Source organism: Paroedura picta, chromosome 14 (assembly GCF_049243985.1).
Source record: "Paroedura picta isolate Pp20150507F chromosome 14, Ppicta_v3.0, whole genome shotgun sequence".
Classification (NCBI taxonomy): domain Eukaryota; kingdom Metazoa; phylum Chordata; class Lepidosauria; order Squamata; family Gekkonidae; genus Paroedura; species Paroedura picta.
This window is the reverse complement of record NC_135382.1, coordinates 1-18,371: the sequence shown is the minus strand read 5'-3', so window position 1 is coordinate 18,371 and position 18,371 is coordinate 1. Positions and strand designations below refer to the sequence as shown.

Genomic DNA, 18,371 nt, shown 5'->3' with positions numbered 1-18,371 from the left:
CCAAACTGCTTTTCACCATGGAACTGATATACTGACATTTTGATCTGACATCTGCTTGCCATGCTCTTAGCCACCGTACTCTGCGTGCTGCTGCAGAAGAGGCCAGGTTGCATGCGTTAAAGATTGCTGCATCCAATGTGGCATCCGCAGCAAAGGATACACCTTGCAAAATCCTATTTGCACCCACCAAGACGCGTTTGTCTCCCAGCAGCTGGATTAATTTCCTTGTCCAGACCAAGAATGCACACATAATAACTGAGGACATAGAAGATGCTCTCAAGGCCATCACCAAGGCGTAAACCTTACGTAAGGCGTAGTCAGCCTTCTGGTCCATGGCATCATTAACTGATCCTTCACCATCCTCAGAGAGGAGGCCAGGTGCTTGAAGTGCCACCACGGCCATCCACAATTGGGACCTTTAGAAATTGTTCAGCAAAATCTGGTAAAGCAAAAAGTTTCTTAGCACTGCTTGTTTGTCATTGGCTTAAGCCATTCATTTCTCATCTGGTGCTCAAAGTAGTTAGGGGAGGGAAAAAAATTAAGGGAAACATCAACAGGAGGGAAAAAACTCTGATTTTCCCCTGGGCCTTTTAAGTTTACCAAGACCTTCTTCAAGGTTTTCTGAGGGGTCAGGTTTTAAATCCAAGGCAGCCCGGGTTTTTTCCAATATAACAGAATCCTCCATCTTAAAGAACCTCTTAGAAGGTTCAGCTCTTTATCTACGTCCAGTTCCTCATCTGTGAGGAACTCAGTATCTTGTTTAGAGGTAGCAGTGGATTCAGAGTCAGATTCATGTTGTATTTCTCCCTCCCTTTGTATGAAATTTGTTTTCCTAGCAGCTTTAGTTGGCCAAGAGCGCCTGGGATGGGAAGCATCAGAGTCATAAACTCTTGATGTTTCCCCCTCCCTGTGAGAGGGGGGGGGGAGAGGAATCAGAGCTGTCCCTGCTATCTCCCATTGCTCTCCAAATAGGATGAAACTGGCTTACAATTGAGTGGTTGATTGCCTCCAATAAATGCTTATTTAACATAGATTGCCCATCGGGCCTTACTGTGTCCTGACTGGAGGTGCCTTCTCCCGGATCCATGGAGCCAATGGGATAGTGGTGAAATCCTCTTCAGACAAAAGGTCTTCAACCTCTTTGCCTGTCGCCATGCCATCCTACTCTCTTCTTGAGCCGGGAGGAAATGAAGGAGGGGGGAGGGGTCCGAATCAATGCGGGAGAATGCAAAAAACAGCCCAACCAGCTGAAAAAACAACTCACCCCGAAGCTGCTGCAAGTGCAAGTAGGTAGGGGTGAAGAAAAGAGAAGATAGAGAGCTAAGACTTTTTTCTAAAGCCTGCTAGCAGAGCTAGAAGAAGCGTGCTCTCCCTAATCTAGAGGGACGAAAGAACTGGGACAAAGAGGCATGTTCACACAGGAAGCGGAAAAGGAAAAAAGTGAGCCTGCCTCCCTGTAAGGAAAAATGAAAACACCCAAGATGTCTTCCACCTCTAGGGGAGAACGTAAAACTTCCAGATTGAAATAAGTTGGCCTTAAAAAACCTTTGCCATTAGGCTAAAGATACCTTGCGAAGGGAAGATGTGCGTGCTCATGCTAGATTCTCCATACATACTCTGCCATAACAAAAGGCATCAGGCATACCCAAGGGTGGGAGAGCCACAGTTGGTGAACAACACTTAACACTCATGGGAACAGCCCACCAGCATTCAGAAACATGTCCTCATTCATAATGCCATTTCCCTACCTTTTTCTTTTTGTCTTTGAACTGCTTAATCAAAGTGATCAAATGCTCCACTAGAAACATAAAATACAGCCCTCCCAGTGCCGTAAGGCCCTTCCAGGTGGAATCCAAATAAGCACTCTCTTCTACACTCTGGAAAACAACATTCCTCAATGAAGAGTCTTTGCTGTGCTCCATTAATGGCTTCTCGTGATGACGATGATTTCCATGAGACTAAAGATTGAAAAAAGGAGAACAAGTTTACTGCAGATCCGGCCTCCCAAGCCAGAGAAGAAACATCATTCTTGCTGTTGCACCACTACTGAAGGCACAGCTGCTGCTACTGGCACCTGCCACCACGGCAAGATGCACATGATCATTACCAAACACTGTGGTCCAGTGGGGGACAGAATAGAGAATACGGGAGTCATCACCCTCCTTGGGCCATTTTGGCCACCACTGAGTCAGTCAAACCTTAAAGTATTCAGTTTTCTTATATTCCTCAGTCCCCCACTGGCAAGATGTATTTGCCACCAGTTTTCTCCAAAAATAGCATCAGTGGGTTTCACTGACGCCTGCTAATAGAAGGACTGCCACCATGTTCCCTTTTTTTATTTAAATTCTTCCACAATCAAACTTATAACAACATTATGCTCCCAAGTGACATGTATTCAGTTAATCCAGGTTAAAAAGACAAAGTACTTACATGTGGAAGGAGATGCAGAAGAGCATCTCCACTCAAGGTACCAACTGCTAATGCCACAAGGAAACTTAGAAGGAACTTGAAAAATACACGATTCATAAGTGGCACCAATACAACACCCAGTAATGAAAGAAAGCTAATGATGGAGATGGATATAAATCCTCCAATCCAAGCTGAAAAGGAAAGCAAAAAAACTTTAAAGTTCCCCAGCCAAGCATTCCTTTCCCAGGTAACTGATTTCCTCCTTCCATGTTAAAATTCATTTCTAAAAATGTAGAAAAGGAGAAACCTAGGCATAGGTTTTGACACATAATCAGGCACAAGCATATCTTTCACAGTCTCCAACATTCTGTCAGAGGAGGAATTCTATATAATTCACACGACTGTACACTGCCTTTTGAACACCAGTTAGTTCAAGTGAGAATCTCACTTCCTGGTGTACCTTGCTCTTTTATGCCAAAGCAAAGATGCTGATTAGAGATTCCGGCTGAATATTTTGGCGCTCAATGAAGTATAAAACAATGTAATGGTATTTAAATAAAACAATGTGATGGTATTTAAACAACTAAACTGCAACAAACCTACCTACTTGCAATGAATAAGTTTTTGGAGAAGATTCTGCCTTTTCACTTGTTGCATGAATTATACAGTATCTGCCATCAATCTGGTTTACAATAGCTGGACAAAGATAACTAAATTCTGTAGCTGTCAACATTGCTTGTGTGTTTATTCCATGAGAAAGCATCAGTTTTGAGGCATTGAAACACTAGAAGAAAACATTCAGGAGACTTAAACATATACATTATCATGAGGATGATTGCAAACAATTAAATTGGTAATTTCAAATGTATTTTTTAAAAGCAAATTAAAAAGCAGGCAAACAAAATTAAGATGTAACCTACACCAGGGGTAGTCAACCTGTGGTCCTCCAGATGTCCATGGACTACAATTCCCAGCAATGCTGGCAGGGGCTCATGGGAATTGTAGTCCATGGACATCTGGAGGACCACAGGTTGACTACCCCTGAGTTACACTGTTCATTAACTGTATTCATTATGCAATATCAAATGAAATGCATTCTTGTCTGAACTTGCATTTCTAGCACTAAGTAGGTACTTATGCAAAGGAGAATTCAAAGAACCATGAAGTTAACTCCATGAGTCAGAAGGGACTTGGACTCAATAGCCTGGATCATTCAGTTACTTCCAAAACTACTTCTGTCAACAGAGGATGGGATGATTCCTGGCCATTGTTCTTTGAGATTTTCACCACAAGAAGCAGACATTCAAAGGAGTATCCAAAGAGGGATCCATGGCACAGTAGAGGTTCAGTTCTGAGTCTTCTAGATCCTAGTTAACACTCTAACCACTACAGCACACAATCTCTCACTGGATTCTCTTGCATGAGAAAACGAGAAAAATCCCACTGGAGCATAAGCATGTTTTTCAATCATGGTACTGTGAGATAACAGTCTACATTGTTGCCAGGGCATGGGGTGGGGGTTCCTAATATGACAGTCAGCCTCAACACAGAAGCACTTCCACCAGCAAACGCCAGCTGCCCGGCATGCGTATGAAGTGGGTAGCCACAGAAGTAGTAACGACAGCCACAGCTCAGCTCCAAGGCTTTAACATGGCCCCCCATAGATGGCCTTTAACACCAGCCTCAGCTCAACCTCCTGCTCAGCTGTCAGGATCACATGATCACTGCCATAATTTATGCTTGACCTGAGTGGTTCCATCTTGTATCAATGTGTGTCTGTTTCACTGACTCTGTAATAACCATGAATTGTCTGTGTAGTGATTTAGTTTTCTGCAACAATTATGCTAGACTGTGTTATCTCTGGGAATAGTAGCTGTGTAACATCTAAGGCCAAGAGAACCCGGCTATCACTCCTGGATGCAAGCTCAGGCTGGCACCTGTAGGTGGGGGCTTTTGCTCCCTGCGAAAATATACAGCTTTGGGCAGAAAAAGAACCAGTAAAAGTTATTGCCTTTTGTGTATCAATTAGATTCGACTATGAATGTCAAGGTGTTCTGATCTGCTTAGCAATAAAGCTTTCTATTAATCCAGAAGTCTTGTTTCTAGTCTGTCAGTCCTGACATCAGCATGGAAGAAATTATAGCTCAGGAGTGGTGAGGTGAGGTGATTGCAGGGAGATGGGCTTATTTGTGTTCTTTTATTGGTGAGTGAGGAGATGGAGGGGGTGATTTTTATTTAGAATACTGGATCACGTTAAAGGTTTTGGTTTTAGCCTTTAAGGCCATTTGCAGCCTGGACCCAGTGTACATGAGGGACCGTCCATCTCCTTACACCCCTTGCTGGACTCTTTGCTCTGTGGGTTCAAATAGGCTGGTGATCCCTGGCCTACGTGAAGTCGGCCTGGCCTCTGCCTGGTGGATTGAGCTCCCGGAAGACCTAAGGGGCCTGTATGAACTAACTCAGTTCTGCAGGGTCTTCAGACGGAGCTCTGCCACCAGGCATTGGGTTGAGGCCAGGCTGACAGAAGACCTTGGCCCTCTTCTGGTGCCCTCTATTTGTAACACCATCCCTACAGAATGGCAAAGGGAGGAGTAGGAGGGGTTTTGCCATCTTAACAGGGTGTGGAATTCATATGATTGTACGTACAGTATTTTTAACTGTTGTTAGCCACCGCAAGTCAGCAGGCCAAGAGTAGCGGCCTAGAATTATAATTTTTATTTGCATATGGGGAAGTGGGGGGGGGGCACTGCCAACTGAAATCATTTCCGTGATACCTCAAAACCTGAAAAATATTTTAGGCGTACCTCCTGATGGTTAACACAATAAAGGATAAGATAGAAAGGGTAAAGTGAAACAGAAATGGGTGGCCAGTACCAGAATGCCCAAGTGTTTCAATCTATGCACTGAATTATTTGATTAAATTCCAAACAAAAAAAGCTATTTCCCCCACGGGGTAAGCTGTTATGTTGTTAATGTCTAGATATAACAATCACTGGGAGCTATTTTAAACATAATTATGGACACATTCCTGTTGGTCTCCTTGATCCACCAAGAAGTGGAGAATTAAAGATCAATACTGTGTGGAGTTCATTAACATGATGCGGGATGGGAGTGGTGGTGGAGGATCACTGCAGGGGTAGTCCATAAACACCTAGTTTCCTAAATGAAACCAAATCTTCTAGGCCAGATGAACTGCATCCTAGGGTACTAAAAGAGCTTGCAGATGTAATTTCTGAGCCTCTGTCCAGTATTCTTGAGAGAATGCTTGGAGAAGAGGTGAAGTGCCAGAAGATTGGATGCAGGCAAATGTTGTCCCCATCTTCAAGAAGGTGAAAAAGGAGGATCCAGGTAACTACCAACCCGTCAGATTGATGTCTATAGCTGGGTGACTGTAATTACTAAAGGCCAGCATGGAGAGCAAGTTTGGTGTAGTGGTTAGGACTGCGGACTTCTAATCTGGCTTGCCAGGTTCGATTCTGCGCTCCCCCACATGCAACCAGCTGGGTGACCTTGGGCTCGCCACGGCACTGATAAAACTGTTCTGACCGAGCAGGAATATCAGGGCTCTTTCAGCCTCACCCACCCCACAGGGTGTCTGTTGTGGGGAGAGGAATGGGAAGGCGACTATAAGCCGCTTTGAGCCTCCTTCGGGTAGGGAAAAGCGGCATATAAGAACCAACTCTTCTTCTTCTTCTTTCTCAAGAACAAGTCATGTCAGATTAACATTATCTCTTATGATATTATCTTGCTAGATTAGGGGAATGTTGTGGACATAGTTCTTGACAGGCTAGAAAACTGGCCTAAGATGAATAAAATGAATTTCAATAGTCGTAAATGTAAAGTTCTGCATTTTGGTAGCAAAAATCATATGCATCACTATAGGATAGGCGAGAGTTGTCCTGACAGTAAGGTAAAGGTATCCTCTGTGCAAGTAACGAGTCATGTCTGACCCTTGGGGTGACGCCCTCCAGCGTTTTCATGGCAGGCTCAATACAGGGTGGTTTGCCAGTGCCTTCCCCAGTCATTACCGTTTACCCCCCAGCAAGCTGGGTACTCATTTTACCGACCTCGGAAGGATGGAAGGCTGAGTCAACCTTGAGCTGGCTGCTGGGATCAAACTCCCAGCCTCATGGTCAGAGCTTCAGACAGCATGTCAGCTGCCTTACTAACCTGCGCCACAAGAGGCTCAATATTGTCCTGACAGTAGTACTTGTGAAAAGGATCTGAGGATCTTAGTAGACCAGACACAGAACATAAGTCAGCAGTGTGACTCGGTATTTTAAAAGGCAAATGGTTATTTTAGATGAGGTAACGTTACCGCTTTACTCTGCTCTAGTAAGACCTCACTTGGAGTACAATGTTCAGGTGTGGGCACCACAACTGAAGAAAGATGTACAGAAACTGGAATGTGTCCAGAGAAGGTGGTGAGGGGTTGAGTCCACATTGTGTGAGGAGTGGCTGAGGGAGCCTGATCTGTTTAGCCTGGAAAGACGACAACTAAGAGGTGATATGATAACCATCTTCAATTACTTGAAGGGATGTCATAGGGTTGTCATATAGAGAAGATAAAGGATGGAGCAGAGTTGTTTTTTGTTGCCCCAGAGGGTAAGGCCAGAACCAATGGATTGAAATTACTTAATTTAAAAGAATTTTCAGCTAAACATCCAAAAGAAGTTCCTGTTAGAGTGGTTCCTCAATGGAACAGGCTTCCTCAGGGGTGGGGGGTTCTTCATCTTTAGAAGTTTTAAAGCAGAGGCTAGATTTTATGAATTTAGGCAGATGGTGAGTAGGTGGGCAAGAAGGGATGCACCTGTGTTTGTCTCGTGTGGCCCTTCCTTGCATACCCAGGGAATTGCTGATCGCCACTATGGGATGGTAGATGAATTCCCTCCAGGCCAGGCTGAATGCTGGGGATTTTTGTGTGTGTGGGGGGGGAGGGAATCACTTGGGCATGGAATTGGGGTCACTGTGGGTGGGCAGGTAGCTGTGAGTTCCTTCCTTTTGCAGGGGATTGGACTAGATGACACTGAGGATCGCTTCCAACTCTATGGTTCTATAAAAACGCAAACCTCCAGGCTACACAAGCATAATTAACAGCACTTTAAAGAACACTTAATGTATAAGTGTGCATTAAAAGAACGGACAAAATCCATCCCTTTATCTCTTTGAACACACTTAATGACAAGTATTAAGGGATAAATGAAATGCAGCTAATGATAAATCCACATTTCATAATCTTGAATATGAATACTAAATTATGAAAAAGCAAAAACGTTACCTAATATTATTTAGTATTTCTGGTGTTGGAAAGGTTCTACATAAAATCACTGAAATGAAAATCTATGATGATCCAGGGTGGATTGAAGTTAAATCAGTGTGATTTAAATCATTAAAAAGTAAGAGGTAAATACTTAATGGGATAAAGTTTTTATTTTTCTTAGTCCAATATTTTCTGTCCAGCAATATCTGCAGTCTGAGGCAAAGCAGAATATAAATCCCAAAATAAATAAATAGATAGCACATTAATTGCTGCAAGTTATGTATACTACCTAGAACAGTGTCAGAGGTTTAAATGATGCTGTCCACAGCCCTAATTGTTTACATCCTACACAAACTGAATTTTTCCTTCAAGAAATAACATAGGGAGACTTTTAATTTGCAAATAATTAGTATAGTTAATGCAAGGCTATATGTGAACATTTTTGTGGATCTACACAAGGCTGACTATTCCGTATATGAGAGGAGGGGACCCCTTGAAATTAACTGTGTGTGGTTTTGTTGCACAGGCAAAGATATTCAGAAAAATCACTGCTCTGAAGACTACCTGTCCTAATTTCCTAGGTAAAGGTATCCCCTGTGCAAGCACCGAGTCATTTCTGACCCTTGGGGTGACGCCCTCTAGCGTTTTCATGGCAGACTCAATACGGGGTGGTTTGCCAGTGCCTTCCCCAGTCATTACCGTTTACCCCCCAGCAAGCTGGGTACTCATTTTACCGACCTCGGAAGGATGGAAGGCTGAGTCAACCTTGAGCCGGCTGCTGGGATTGAACTCCCAACCTCATGGGCAAAGCTTTCAGGCGGCTGCCTTACCACTCTGCGCTACAAGAGGCTCTTTCCTAGAGACAACAGAAAAATGTATTTTGAGCAGGATAACCAAATTTTAGAAACTAGGCACATTTTAGAACTCATCACCAAGAGAACTCCAAGGGTGATCATACTGGGATATAGAATCATGTCCCTGGATTAGATCCCCATCTCTGGGTTGAATTCTCAATAATGCAATATATGACCTATGACAATCTTATCTCAAAAAGATCAAATAATTGGGTTCAAATGCAGAACAAGTAGAGAAGAAAGAATATGAAAGGTACTACCATTAGGACCAATCCAGATATCAAGGTTTTGCAACAGCATTTACATCTATCAGATACCATACAGGAAGAAAGGTAGACTATGAGCTGCTGACACCCTCAAATGACCCATTCATGGTCCTGAAAAATTCAGAACATCAGGTTTTAATGACATATTTAATTCATAGAATCACAGAGTTGGAAGGGGCCATAAAGTCCATCTAGTTCAACCCCTTGCTCAATGCAGGATCAGCCTAAAGTATCTATGAAATTCCAACATGCACACCTAGTAATGGCCCCTTTATTTGAAAAATCATAACATCTGAATTAATCCTTATATAGTTTTTCTGTGGAAATAGAAACATACAGCCAGTCCACATCAAGCATCACAGTTTCCTTTCAAAGTACTATTTACAAGGACTATAAATATAGACTCACCTCTTGGGCACTTGATTTTCTTATTTTAGAATACATGTAACTTCCCTCTTCAGGTTCCCTCACAAGAAACGATTCATTTGCTTTCCCATTGACAAGCAAACTCATATTGCTGCTTTCGAGGACAATGCTGGGACTGGGGCTGTGCAGCCGTGTGCGTGGAGACTTCAAGTCTTCAGGTACAGAATGCTGGAGAAGAGGGTTGTCTTCTGTGGTCGGGGGGGAGGCAGATGCTATTATAGTCACTGTTGTGCTCTTGCTATTCATAGCACCCTGGTGGTGCTTCGTGTTCTCTACTCCAGACAAAACTTTGGTTTGGCTATTCTGGAAATCTTTGCTTGCACCACTAGCTTCATCAGCAGGACAACCTGTTTTCTCCAAGTTTGTGCCCAGGGCAACATGTTTACGATGATGGCGGGGGTGGTCATGGTCTACAGTAACCCTTTTAATCTTTTCAATGCCCATGTTTCTTAGCAATTTCTTAAACCCTTCAATAGTCAAAGTACTGTTCTCCCCATAACGAGAGAAAAGTTCCTGCAGATGATGTTGCTGCATAACCATGGCCACATCAACATTGATGCCAGCTGCCTTTGGAATTTGGGCAGTAGTGGCTGGGCCATTGTGGTGAGCTTCACAAAACAATATGGCAAGTGAGAAGAGAAAAGTCACATACAGTTTATTCTCCATAACAGAACTCTGTAAAAAGAAAAGACATAAAAAGGAGTTAAGAAACCTGTACATGGACACCATTCAGTATAAATGAGAGTACTTCACAGTGTGTTGCAAATTTAAATCACTTATTTCACTCTTATTTTTAGATATGAGCACTTGATAAGGTGAAAAGTCTCTGATGGCAGATTACTTAAGCCATTACTACATTTTGGTAAAATTGTATGCAGTATTGATATTCCAAGACAGTGGTCCCCAACCCCCAGTCCGTGGATCAGTCAGTACTGGGCCGCGGCTCCTCCTCATCCTCCTCTCTGGCTGCTTCCTCTGGGGCTGCCCTGCCGCTCTGCCACCGGCTCACCTTTGGTGCTCTCCAGTGGCTGCCATGGCTGGGGCTCCCCCTCGGCATGGGACTGCGCAGCTACTGCTGGCAGCGCCCCCAGTGGGCGGCGGGAAGTCAGGGGCACCAGCGGGAAAGCAAGCGGAGCAGGGGCTCAGGCCGTGGTGACGTCCCTCGGCAAAAGAGTACCCCCCCCCCCCCGCCGGGCCTCAGTAAAATTGTCAAGTGTTGACCGGTCCTCGGTGATAAAAAGGTTGGGGACCACTGCTCCAAGAGCAGTGGGAGTTCAATCCCAACAGCTGGCTCAAGTTAGACTCAGCCTTCCATCCTTCCGAGGTTGGTAAAATGAGTACCCAGCTTGCTAGGGGGTAAACTGTAATGACTGCGGAAGGCACTGGCAAACCACCCCGTATTGAGTCTGCCATGAAAACGCTAGAGGGCGTCACCCCAAGGGTCAGACATGATACTTGCACAGGAGATACCTTTACCTTTACCTTATTGATGCTCCATTACCAGAATACTGAAACACTTCTCTGCCTGGAAGGGGCAGTATGCAGTGGGGCCACAACACTAGGGAAGGTAGGATTTAATCCTGGAGCCATCTTGGTGTAGGGGTTAAGAGCATTAGCTTCTAATCTGGAAAGCCGTGTTTGATTCCCCACTCCTCTACATGCAGCTAGCTGGGTGAGCTTATGCTAGTCACAGTCCTGTTAGAGCTGTTCTTAGTCCTGTTAGAATTACTCTCACTGCTCTCATTGCTCTCTCAGCCCCACCTTCTTGGAGACATGTCTGTTGTGGGAAGAGGAAGGATGTTCTCACCATTTTTGTTCCATTATGTTACTGTTCTCCTGTTATGACTGTTTCACTATTGCTCAATTTATCATGTTATCTGTACTGATTTTTTCTCTCCAGTTCCACATAACCCACCTGAGCATCAGGGGAGGGCGGAAAATAAATAAATAAACAAACTAACTAACTAACAAATAAAGAAGATTATAAGCCACTCCTTCAAGTAGTGAAAAGCGGAGTATAAAAACCAACTCCCAAACATGATTTCCCTAGCGCACCCCGTATTAGATGACTGTGAAAGGTAGGAGGGACCTGGCCATCCTGGTACCTTGAGAGTTAATGCTGGTTTAGGGGGGTTTATGGGATTTTATGGGAGTATATATTTTTATGCAACCTGCCTTGAATCTTAGGAGGAAGGTGGGCTATAAATCGATGATGATGATCATAATAATGTTGTTTGACCTAGTGCAGCCAAATTTTAAATAAAAAATATTCCTTCAACCCCCTGCAGTATTCAGGACACTCACAACCCTATCACTCATCCACTGTAAACTGCCACCAACTTGAACCTTCACAGAATCATCCTCTGTCAAATAGCTATCTAGCTTCTGTTTAAAAATTTCCAAAGATGGAAAACCCACCACCTCTTAAGGCAGCCTGTTCCACTGAGAAACCACTCTGACTGTCAGGAACTTCTTCCAGATGTTTAGACGGAATTTCTTTTGAATTAATTTCATCCCATTGGTTCTGGTCTGTCCCTCCGGGGCAAGAGACAACTCTGCTCCATCCCCTATATCAGCGGTCCCCAAGCCCCGGTTCGAAGACTGGGACCGATCCGTGAATCAATCGGTACCGGGCCGCGGCTCCTCCTCGTCCTCCTCCCCGGCTGCTGCCTCGGGGGCTGCCCTGCCACTCTGCTGCTGGCTCACCTTTGGTGCTCTCCAGCGGCCGCCATGGCTAGGGCTCCCCCTCGGTGTGGTACTGCGCAGCTGCAGCTGGCAGCACCTCCCAGTGGTTGGCAGGAAGTCAGGGGCGCTGGCGGGAAATCAAGTGGACCAGGGGCTCAGGCGGCAGTGAAATCCCTCGGCAAAAGACTACCTCCCTCCCGGGGGCCTCAGTAAAATTGTCAAGCGTTGACTGGCCCCCGGTGATAAAACGGTTGGGGACCACTGCCCTAATACTTGAAGATGGCTATCAGATCCCCTCTTAAGTCACCTCCTCTCCAGGCTAAAGTTCCCTCAACCTTTCTTCATATGTCTTGATCTCCAAACCCCTCATCATCTTTGTTGCCCTCCTCTGGACACGCTCCAGCTTGTCTACACCCCTCTTCAACTGTGGCGCCCAAAACCGAACACAGTAATCCAAGTGAGGCCCACCAGAGTACAGTAAAGTGGTACGATCATCTCCCATGTTCTGGACACGATACACTATTGGATACAGCCCAAAATCCCATTTGCCTTTTTAGCCACAAAGTGACACTGTTGACTCATGTTCAATGTGTGGTCTACTAAGACCCCTAGATCCTTTTTGTACATACTACTGCCAAGACAAGTCTCCCCCATCCTATATTGGTGTAGATGGTTTTTTCCTACCTAAATGCAGAACTTTACATTTGTCCCTATTAAGTTTCATTTTATTCAGTTTAAACCAGTTCTTGAGCCTATCAAGACCATTCTGTATTCTGATTCTGTCTTCCATTGTGTTTGCTACCGCTCCCAGTTTAGTCTCAGCTGCAAATTTCATAAGTATCCCCTCTTAATTCCTCATCCAAATTATGTATAAACTACGAGCAAAGTGCATTGTATCCAAGAATACAACGATCGCTAGAGTTTGGCAGTGGGAAGAGGAAGGGGAGGAGTTGGCCAGTCTGTAAGGGTATGGTGTTGAATGTGTGTGTGTGGTGGAGGTTGCGGTGGCATGGTGGCAAATGAGGGCATGGGTGTGGAGATACAGGTGGCAAGAACCTGTGATTTGGAATGTTCGTTGAGTGTGTGAGAGGACTGAACTCTGGGAATTGTGGCATAGTGGTTACAGATGAGCTTTCCAGAGCCACATCTTCAGATCTGTGAAGGGAAAATCAGACTCGATACTCTTCTTAGGGGAAGATTACATGGCAACCAGTTCCTCCCAGTTCTGTGTCATTTCTCTTCTTGTGGGAATTAGGCCACAGACACTGAAATGTCCCCCTGCCCTAATACACATGGGGTAATCATAGTACACAGGTGTCCACCCTGTTCCTTCTGTCTCCATTTTTTCACTGTTGATAAAATGTTATGTGCCCACATGCTTCTTTCATGGTTGCTCCTTACAAGAAGAACTGGATTTTTGTACCCTGTTGCTTACTACCCAAAGGAGTCTCAAAGCGGTTTACAAACAAATTTTCCCTTTGTCTCGCCACAATAGATAACCTGTGATGGATGTGAGAGGTCTGAGAGAACAGGAATATGCCACAGTGACCCATCAGGCCTCAGGTGTCTCAAAAGCATTTTCCAATCGTCTACCCTTCCTCTCCCCATAGCAGACTCCTCATGAGGGAGGTGGGGTAGAGAGCCTCATATGGAAGCTGGCAACCGTAAGAGGAAGTCTCACTGTGCACAGCATTCTTGACCTTAGTAAGGTTTTTTATACTGGCTCCCTTGAAATGAAAATGGCTCCTTTGAAGGCTGGACTCTGAGGCATTGTACGATTTTGAAGTCCCACTTCCAAACCTCCAGGAATATTTCCAACCCAGCGGTAGTCAACCTCCAGGTGGGACTTGGAGAGCTCCTGGAATTACAGCTTATCTGCAGAGTACAAAAATCAGCTCCCCAGGCAGAAAGGGCTACTTTGGATAGGGTTGTGGTAGAGAAGAAACATTTAAAGCCTCCCACACAGGTTGTTGTAGAATTGAAAGACTTGAAGCCTACTGCACTGGATTCTTGTGCAGATGAAACAGGAGACAAAAGAACCTCCGCAACAGCATCCAGTTTTGTCTGCAGAATAATGCTGTACTGAGTGAGTAGCAAATCTGCAGTGAGTAGCAAACATGGCTTGGCTGTGTCTAACCCCCAGCCAGAGCAGTATTTTGAGAACGGGCTTTTCTGTGGCCTCCCTGTCAGCCAACTGTTTGGCAGAAGGGGAAGTCCCCCCCCCCCCCAAAAGGAAGGTCCACACCCATGCCCTCAGACTCCCCTGTATTCTTGGAAATACCTCCCTCCCCTCAGTCAGGGGCTGTTAAAGGCTCCTTCCCAGCAGGCCTGGAGGGGAGGGAGGGAGCACGCTCTCCAGCCTCCTGCCAGCTCTGTCAGGATTCTGAGGAAAAGTTACAGCTGGACATGGCAGTTAGGACAGCCTAGGGGCGAAAAGGGCTGACCCAGCCTGTCCAAGCCTCCATTCTCATCCCCCTTGGTAGCCCTTCTGACTTCCTCTCTCTACAGTGATCAGGGGCAGACTGGTAGCCATGTCTCCAGATTGCCCCTGGCTGGACTCGGTGGGCGGGCCCAGTCTGGCCCTGTCAGAACCTTCGCTTCGTGCCTCCTGAGTGGCTTGAACTCTGGTCAGTCCTGGTGAGGGCCCAATTGGAAGGCGCTTTGCCTGGACTGCCCCCCCCACTCTCCGCCCACTTAGCCCTTTATGTTTATACAGCGACAGCTGTATAAAGATATGTTGAACAACACAGGTCCCAGGACAGATCCCTGGGGCACTCCACTTGTTCTCTTTTCCAAGAGCATGCTGAACCATTTACAAGTACCCTTTGGGTTCAATCTGTCAAACGGTTACCAATACACTTGACAGAATTAGGATCCATACCGCATTTTACCTACTTGTCAATAAGAATATAATGTGGAACCTTATCAAAAGCTTTACTGAAATCCAGATAAACTATGTCTATAGCTTTCCCCTAATCCATCAAGAGTCACTTTCTCAAAAAAAGAGATAAGGTTGGTCTGACATGATTTGTTCTTGTGAAACCTGTGCTGAGTCTTAGAAATCACAGCTCTCTGTTCCAGCTGCTCAAGGACCAACTGTTTGATGATGTGTTCCAAATTTCTGCCAGCTACAGGTGAAAAGTTGACAGGTTGATAGGTACGGGTTGATAGATCTTCCTTTTCCCCTTTCTTGAACATGGGGACAACATTTGCCACTTCACCTGTTCTCCCAGAAGTGTCAAAAATAATGGACAGAGGTTCAAAGATTACATCTGCATGTTCTTTTAGTACCCTTGGATGCAATTCATCTGGCCCAGAAGATTTTGCTTCATTCAAAGAAAGTAGGTGTTTATGGACTGCCCCCACATTCTAGGCCACCATTCCCATCCCTCCTGTTTTGTTATGTTTTTGCCACATTAAGCATTATTTCCCTCACTAGAAAAGACTGTAGAGATAGGGGTTGAGCAGTTCAGCCCTCTCTTCATCATGTTATAATTTCACTTTCTTGTCCTCGCAGTGGTCCTACGGTGTCCCTATTTTTTTCTTACCTGAAATTTAACTAAAGCCTTTTTTGCTATGTTTAGTGCTTCTTGTTAGCCTGAGCTCATATTGAGCTTTAGCTTTTCTAACATCCTACAATTATTGGTTACTAGTAATCAAGCCCGCTGCAACTAATACAGTGGGCGCTAGGTTAGGGAGCCCCCGGCCGTCGGGCGGAGCGCGGCTGCCAGGGGCTCCCTTGGCCGTCGGCCTGACGCGGCGAGAAGCGCTTAGTGCCTCTCGCCACGTCAGGCCGCTGGGCAGGAAGCCTGGGTCAGCAGCCTTACGCATCGGGAGGTGCTTTGCGCCTCCTGACGCTTCAGGCCGCCAGCAAGGAAGCAACTTGCAGGTGCTTCCTTGTCGGAAGGGTGGGAATCGGCCGGGCCAATTGGCAGGCGCTTCTCGCCTGCCAATTGGCCCGGACGATGGTCTGTCCGGAGGAAGGAGCCAATCGGGCCCCTTCCTCATCATGGACTAAGCCCGCCCTAACTCCTCCCACAAAGCACTTAGCGCTTTATTTAGTCCATGGTGCCCGCGGCGCCGCGGGCGTGTTAAGGACATGGTGCCCGCGGCGCCGCGGGCGTGTTAAGGACTAGCAAGAAAGCCCATTGCTAGCAGGAATACAATGGGTGCTAGGACCCAGGGGACATCGGGAGGTGCAGATCTCTCTCTGTGTCTGTCCCCCTCTCTCTCCCTCTCGCCTTGCAGCATAAGGCACAGGAGGTAAGGAGGGCTGGTGTGCAGTTTAGGGCAGCTCTCTCTATGTCTCTGTCAGCAGCTTGGGGCAGCTCTCTCTGTGTCCCTCTGTGCCTCTCTTGCAGCAGGAGTGATAGGAGGGATGAGGACCTGTGTTCGGTCTGGCAGGGCTCTGTGTGTCTCTCTCTGTCTCTGGCGTGTCAGAGGAACGTGGCTAGCATCTAGGGAGAGGGGGCGGAAGCTGTATGGGCAGGGCCAATCAGGGCCCTGATTGGCCCTATTCCAACTTGGACAGCCAGACACATACCACCCCCAATGCTGTTTCACAAATATACAGAGGAACCATAGGTAAGGATTTGTTTAAAGTCATCCTTGGTAATAAGGCCTTCCTTCCATTTCATAAATTACTCTTTTTTATTCCTCAAATTGTTTGACAACTGCTTATGGAACCACCTTGGCTTCCTTAGGCTCCTTCAAGCGCTGACAAAACTTACAACAAAACTTCTATGAGAAGAAAACTTTAATTGGAAGTAGATCAGATCACTATAACGTTCAAAGTCAAATCTGTTCGATACAAGAACAGCAGGCACTTATCAATACTTTTCTCCCGCCCAAAACCCTCCCCCCCAAGGGAGGGGGAGAACCCCTCACCCAGGTGCCATCCTGCCAAGGTGTTGAAGTTAGCGCGGCCTTGGTCATGCTGGTGCCTCAGGCTAGCTGATAAGATGTTCACAGGAACCGGGTAACATTGTTTCACAGTAGGGGGAATATGCAGTGTGAAAATGCAAGGATCAAAGTGATGGGGAATCAACGGAAAACTACAAGCAGGGGTCTTGGTTACATGGGAACGTTTTGGTTACATGGGAACGTTATATGCCAACAAAGGCACAGTACAGACACAGCATATAAAAAGGAGTCAGACAGGTACACTGAACATTACTCATGGCAGAGAGCAGGAACTGATCCTGACACCTACCGTCTTTTCTTTTCAAGAGAATTGTTTGTGATTGAGCTTTCAGTATTTCACTTTTTAAAATCTCCCAGCTCTCTTGGACTCCCATCTCTTTAAGTCTTTCTGACCATGGGACTCTATCCAACATGTCTTTAAGTCTGTTAAAATCAGCTTTCCTGAAGTCCAGTCTATATGTCCGACTACATAAAGGTTTTCTCTTTCCCACAATTGCAAATTCCAAAATCATATGGTCACTACTACCAAGAGTGCCCACTACTTCTACCTCATCTACCAATTCTTCCCTATTGATGAGAATCAAGTCTAAAATAGCATCTACTATGATTTATTGCAACTGTGAACTGAGGGGAGGACATCTGCTAAACTCCAAGATATTAAGACATCAATCAACGCATAAAGACGCAAGTACTTTCCCGTTTTTTCTTTTCCCCCGTCTCTGGCTCTGCTTGAAGCCACCTCGATATGAGCCAGGCCAATTCTCTTTTCTAAGTAGAAGAAGGACTTAAAATAACTCAAACAAATTAGTAATAGCTCTTACGGCATTTGTTTTGGTTTTCGGAGATAAGAGATAAGAGCCGTGGGTGAGAAGATTTCGCGAGAATTCTGTTCCAGTACGAGACATTGCTTTAATATCAAAACAGACTGTTGCTCTTCGTTAGGACTCCGTAGGACCTCTATTGGTTATTTGCAAAATTGCCTACAACATGTCCATGTTAAAGAAATTTGCTTATTTATTAGAGAAACAGACCCAAGATTTGAAAGCATATACAGATGGCTTGCTTAAAGATATGCTCGAGTTCAAGGGGGGCAAGGAAGAAGTCTCTAACATGAATGATGAATCAATAACAGTGGCTGATGATAGCTCTAAACAAGGTGGAAAATTACCAGCAGAAGAGAAACTTGAAACTTTGGAGATGGAAAAGGGGATGTCGGAGCTTTGCAGCCTAGATAAGGACTCCCTACCTAAGAAGACATACAGCCACTCCAAAGCAACAGTATACAAGAACCAATCAAAAGATATATGGATCTGCTGTGAAAGTAATCGATTGAAAGGAGCTTCTTGGAAAAAAAACTGTACTGATATTGGAGCCCAAGAGGTACAACTGTTTCAAGACTCACCGATGTATACTCTGAGGGAAAGACTACAACTGCACTCTCTAAGCCAAAGGCCAACTGGACAGAACATGGGTCAGCGGGAACAACAGGATGCGGCAGGCCTCGATATGAGACCCCCTTAAGAAGCTAGGGGAATGGAAATGAAACAC

The 18,371-nt window shown here is 45.4% G+C and overlaps 1 protein-coding gene across 1 annotated transcript in view; it reads right to left on the bottom strand.

The window, feature by feature from the left end:
• SLC39A6 (solute carrier family 39 member 6) overlaps window positions 1–9,910 on the bottom strand; it is a 28,338-nt gene extending 18,428 nt beyond the window's left edge. Inside the window, exons 1-4 of the mRNA XM_077310395.1 lie at window positions 9,198–9,910; window positions 3,013–3,193; window positions 2,431–2,600; window positions 1,749–1,958 (exon numbers count right to left, since the gene is read on the bottom strand). Coding sequence (XP_077166510.1) covers window positions 1,749–1,958; window positions 2,431–2,600; window positions 3,013–3,193; window positions 9,198–9,881 — 1,245 coding nt within the window. The 5' untranslated portion in view covers window positions 9,882–9,910. The remainder of the gene's footprint in view (window positions 1–1,748; window positions 1,959–2,430; window positions 2,601–3,012; window positions 3,194–9,197) is intronic.
• Between the last annotated feature and the right edge of the window lie 8,461 nt (window positions 9,911–18,371).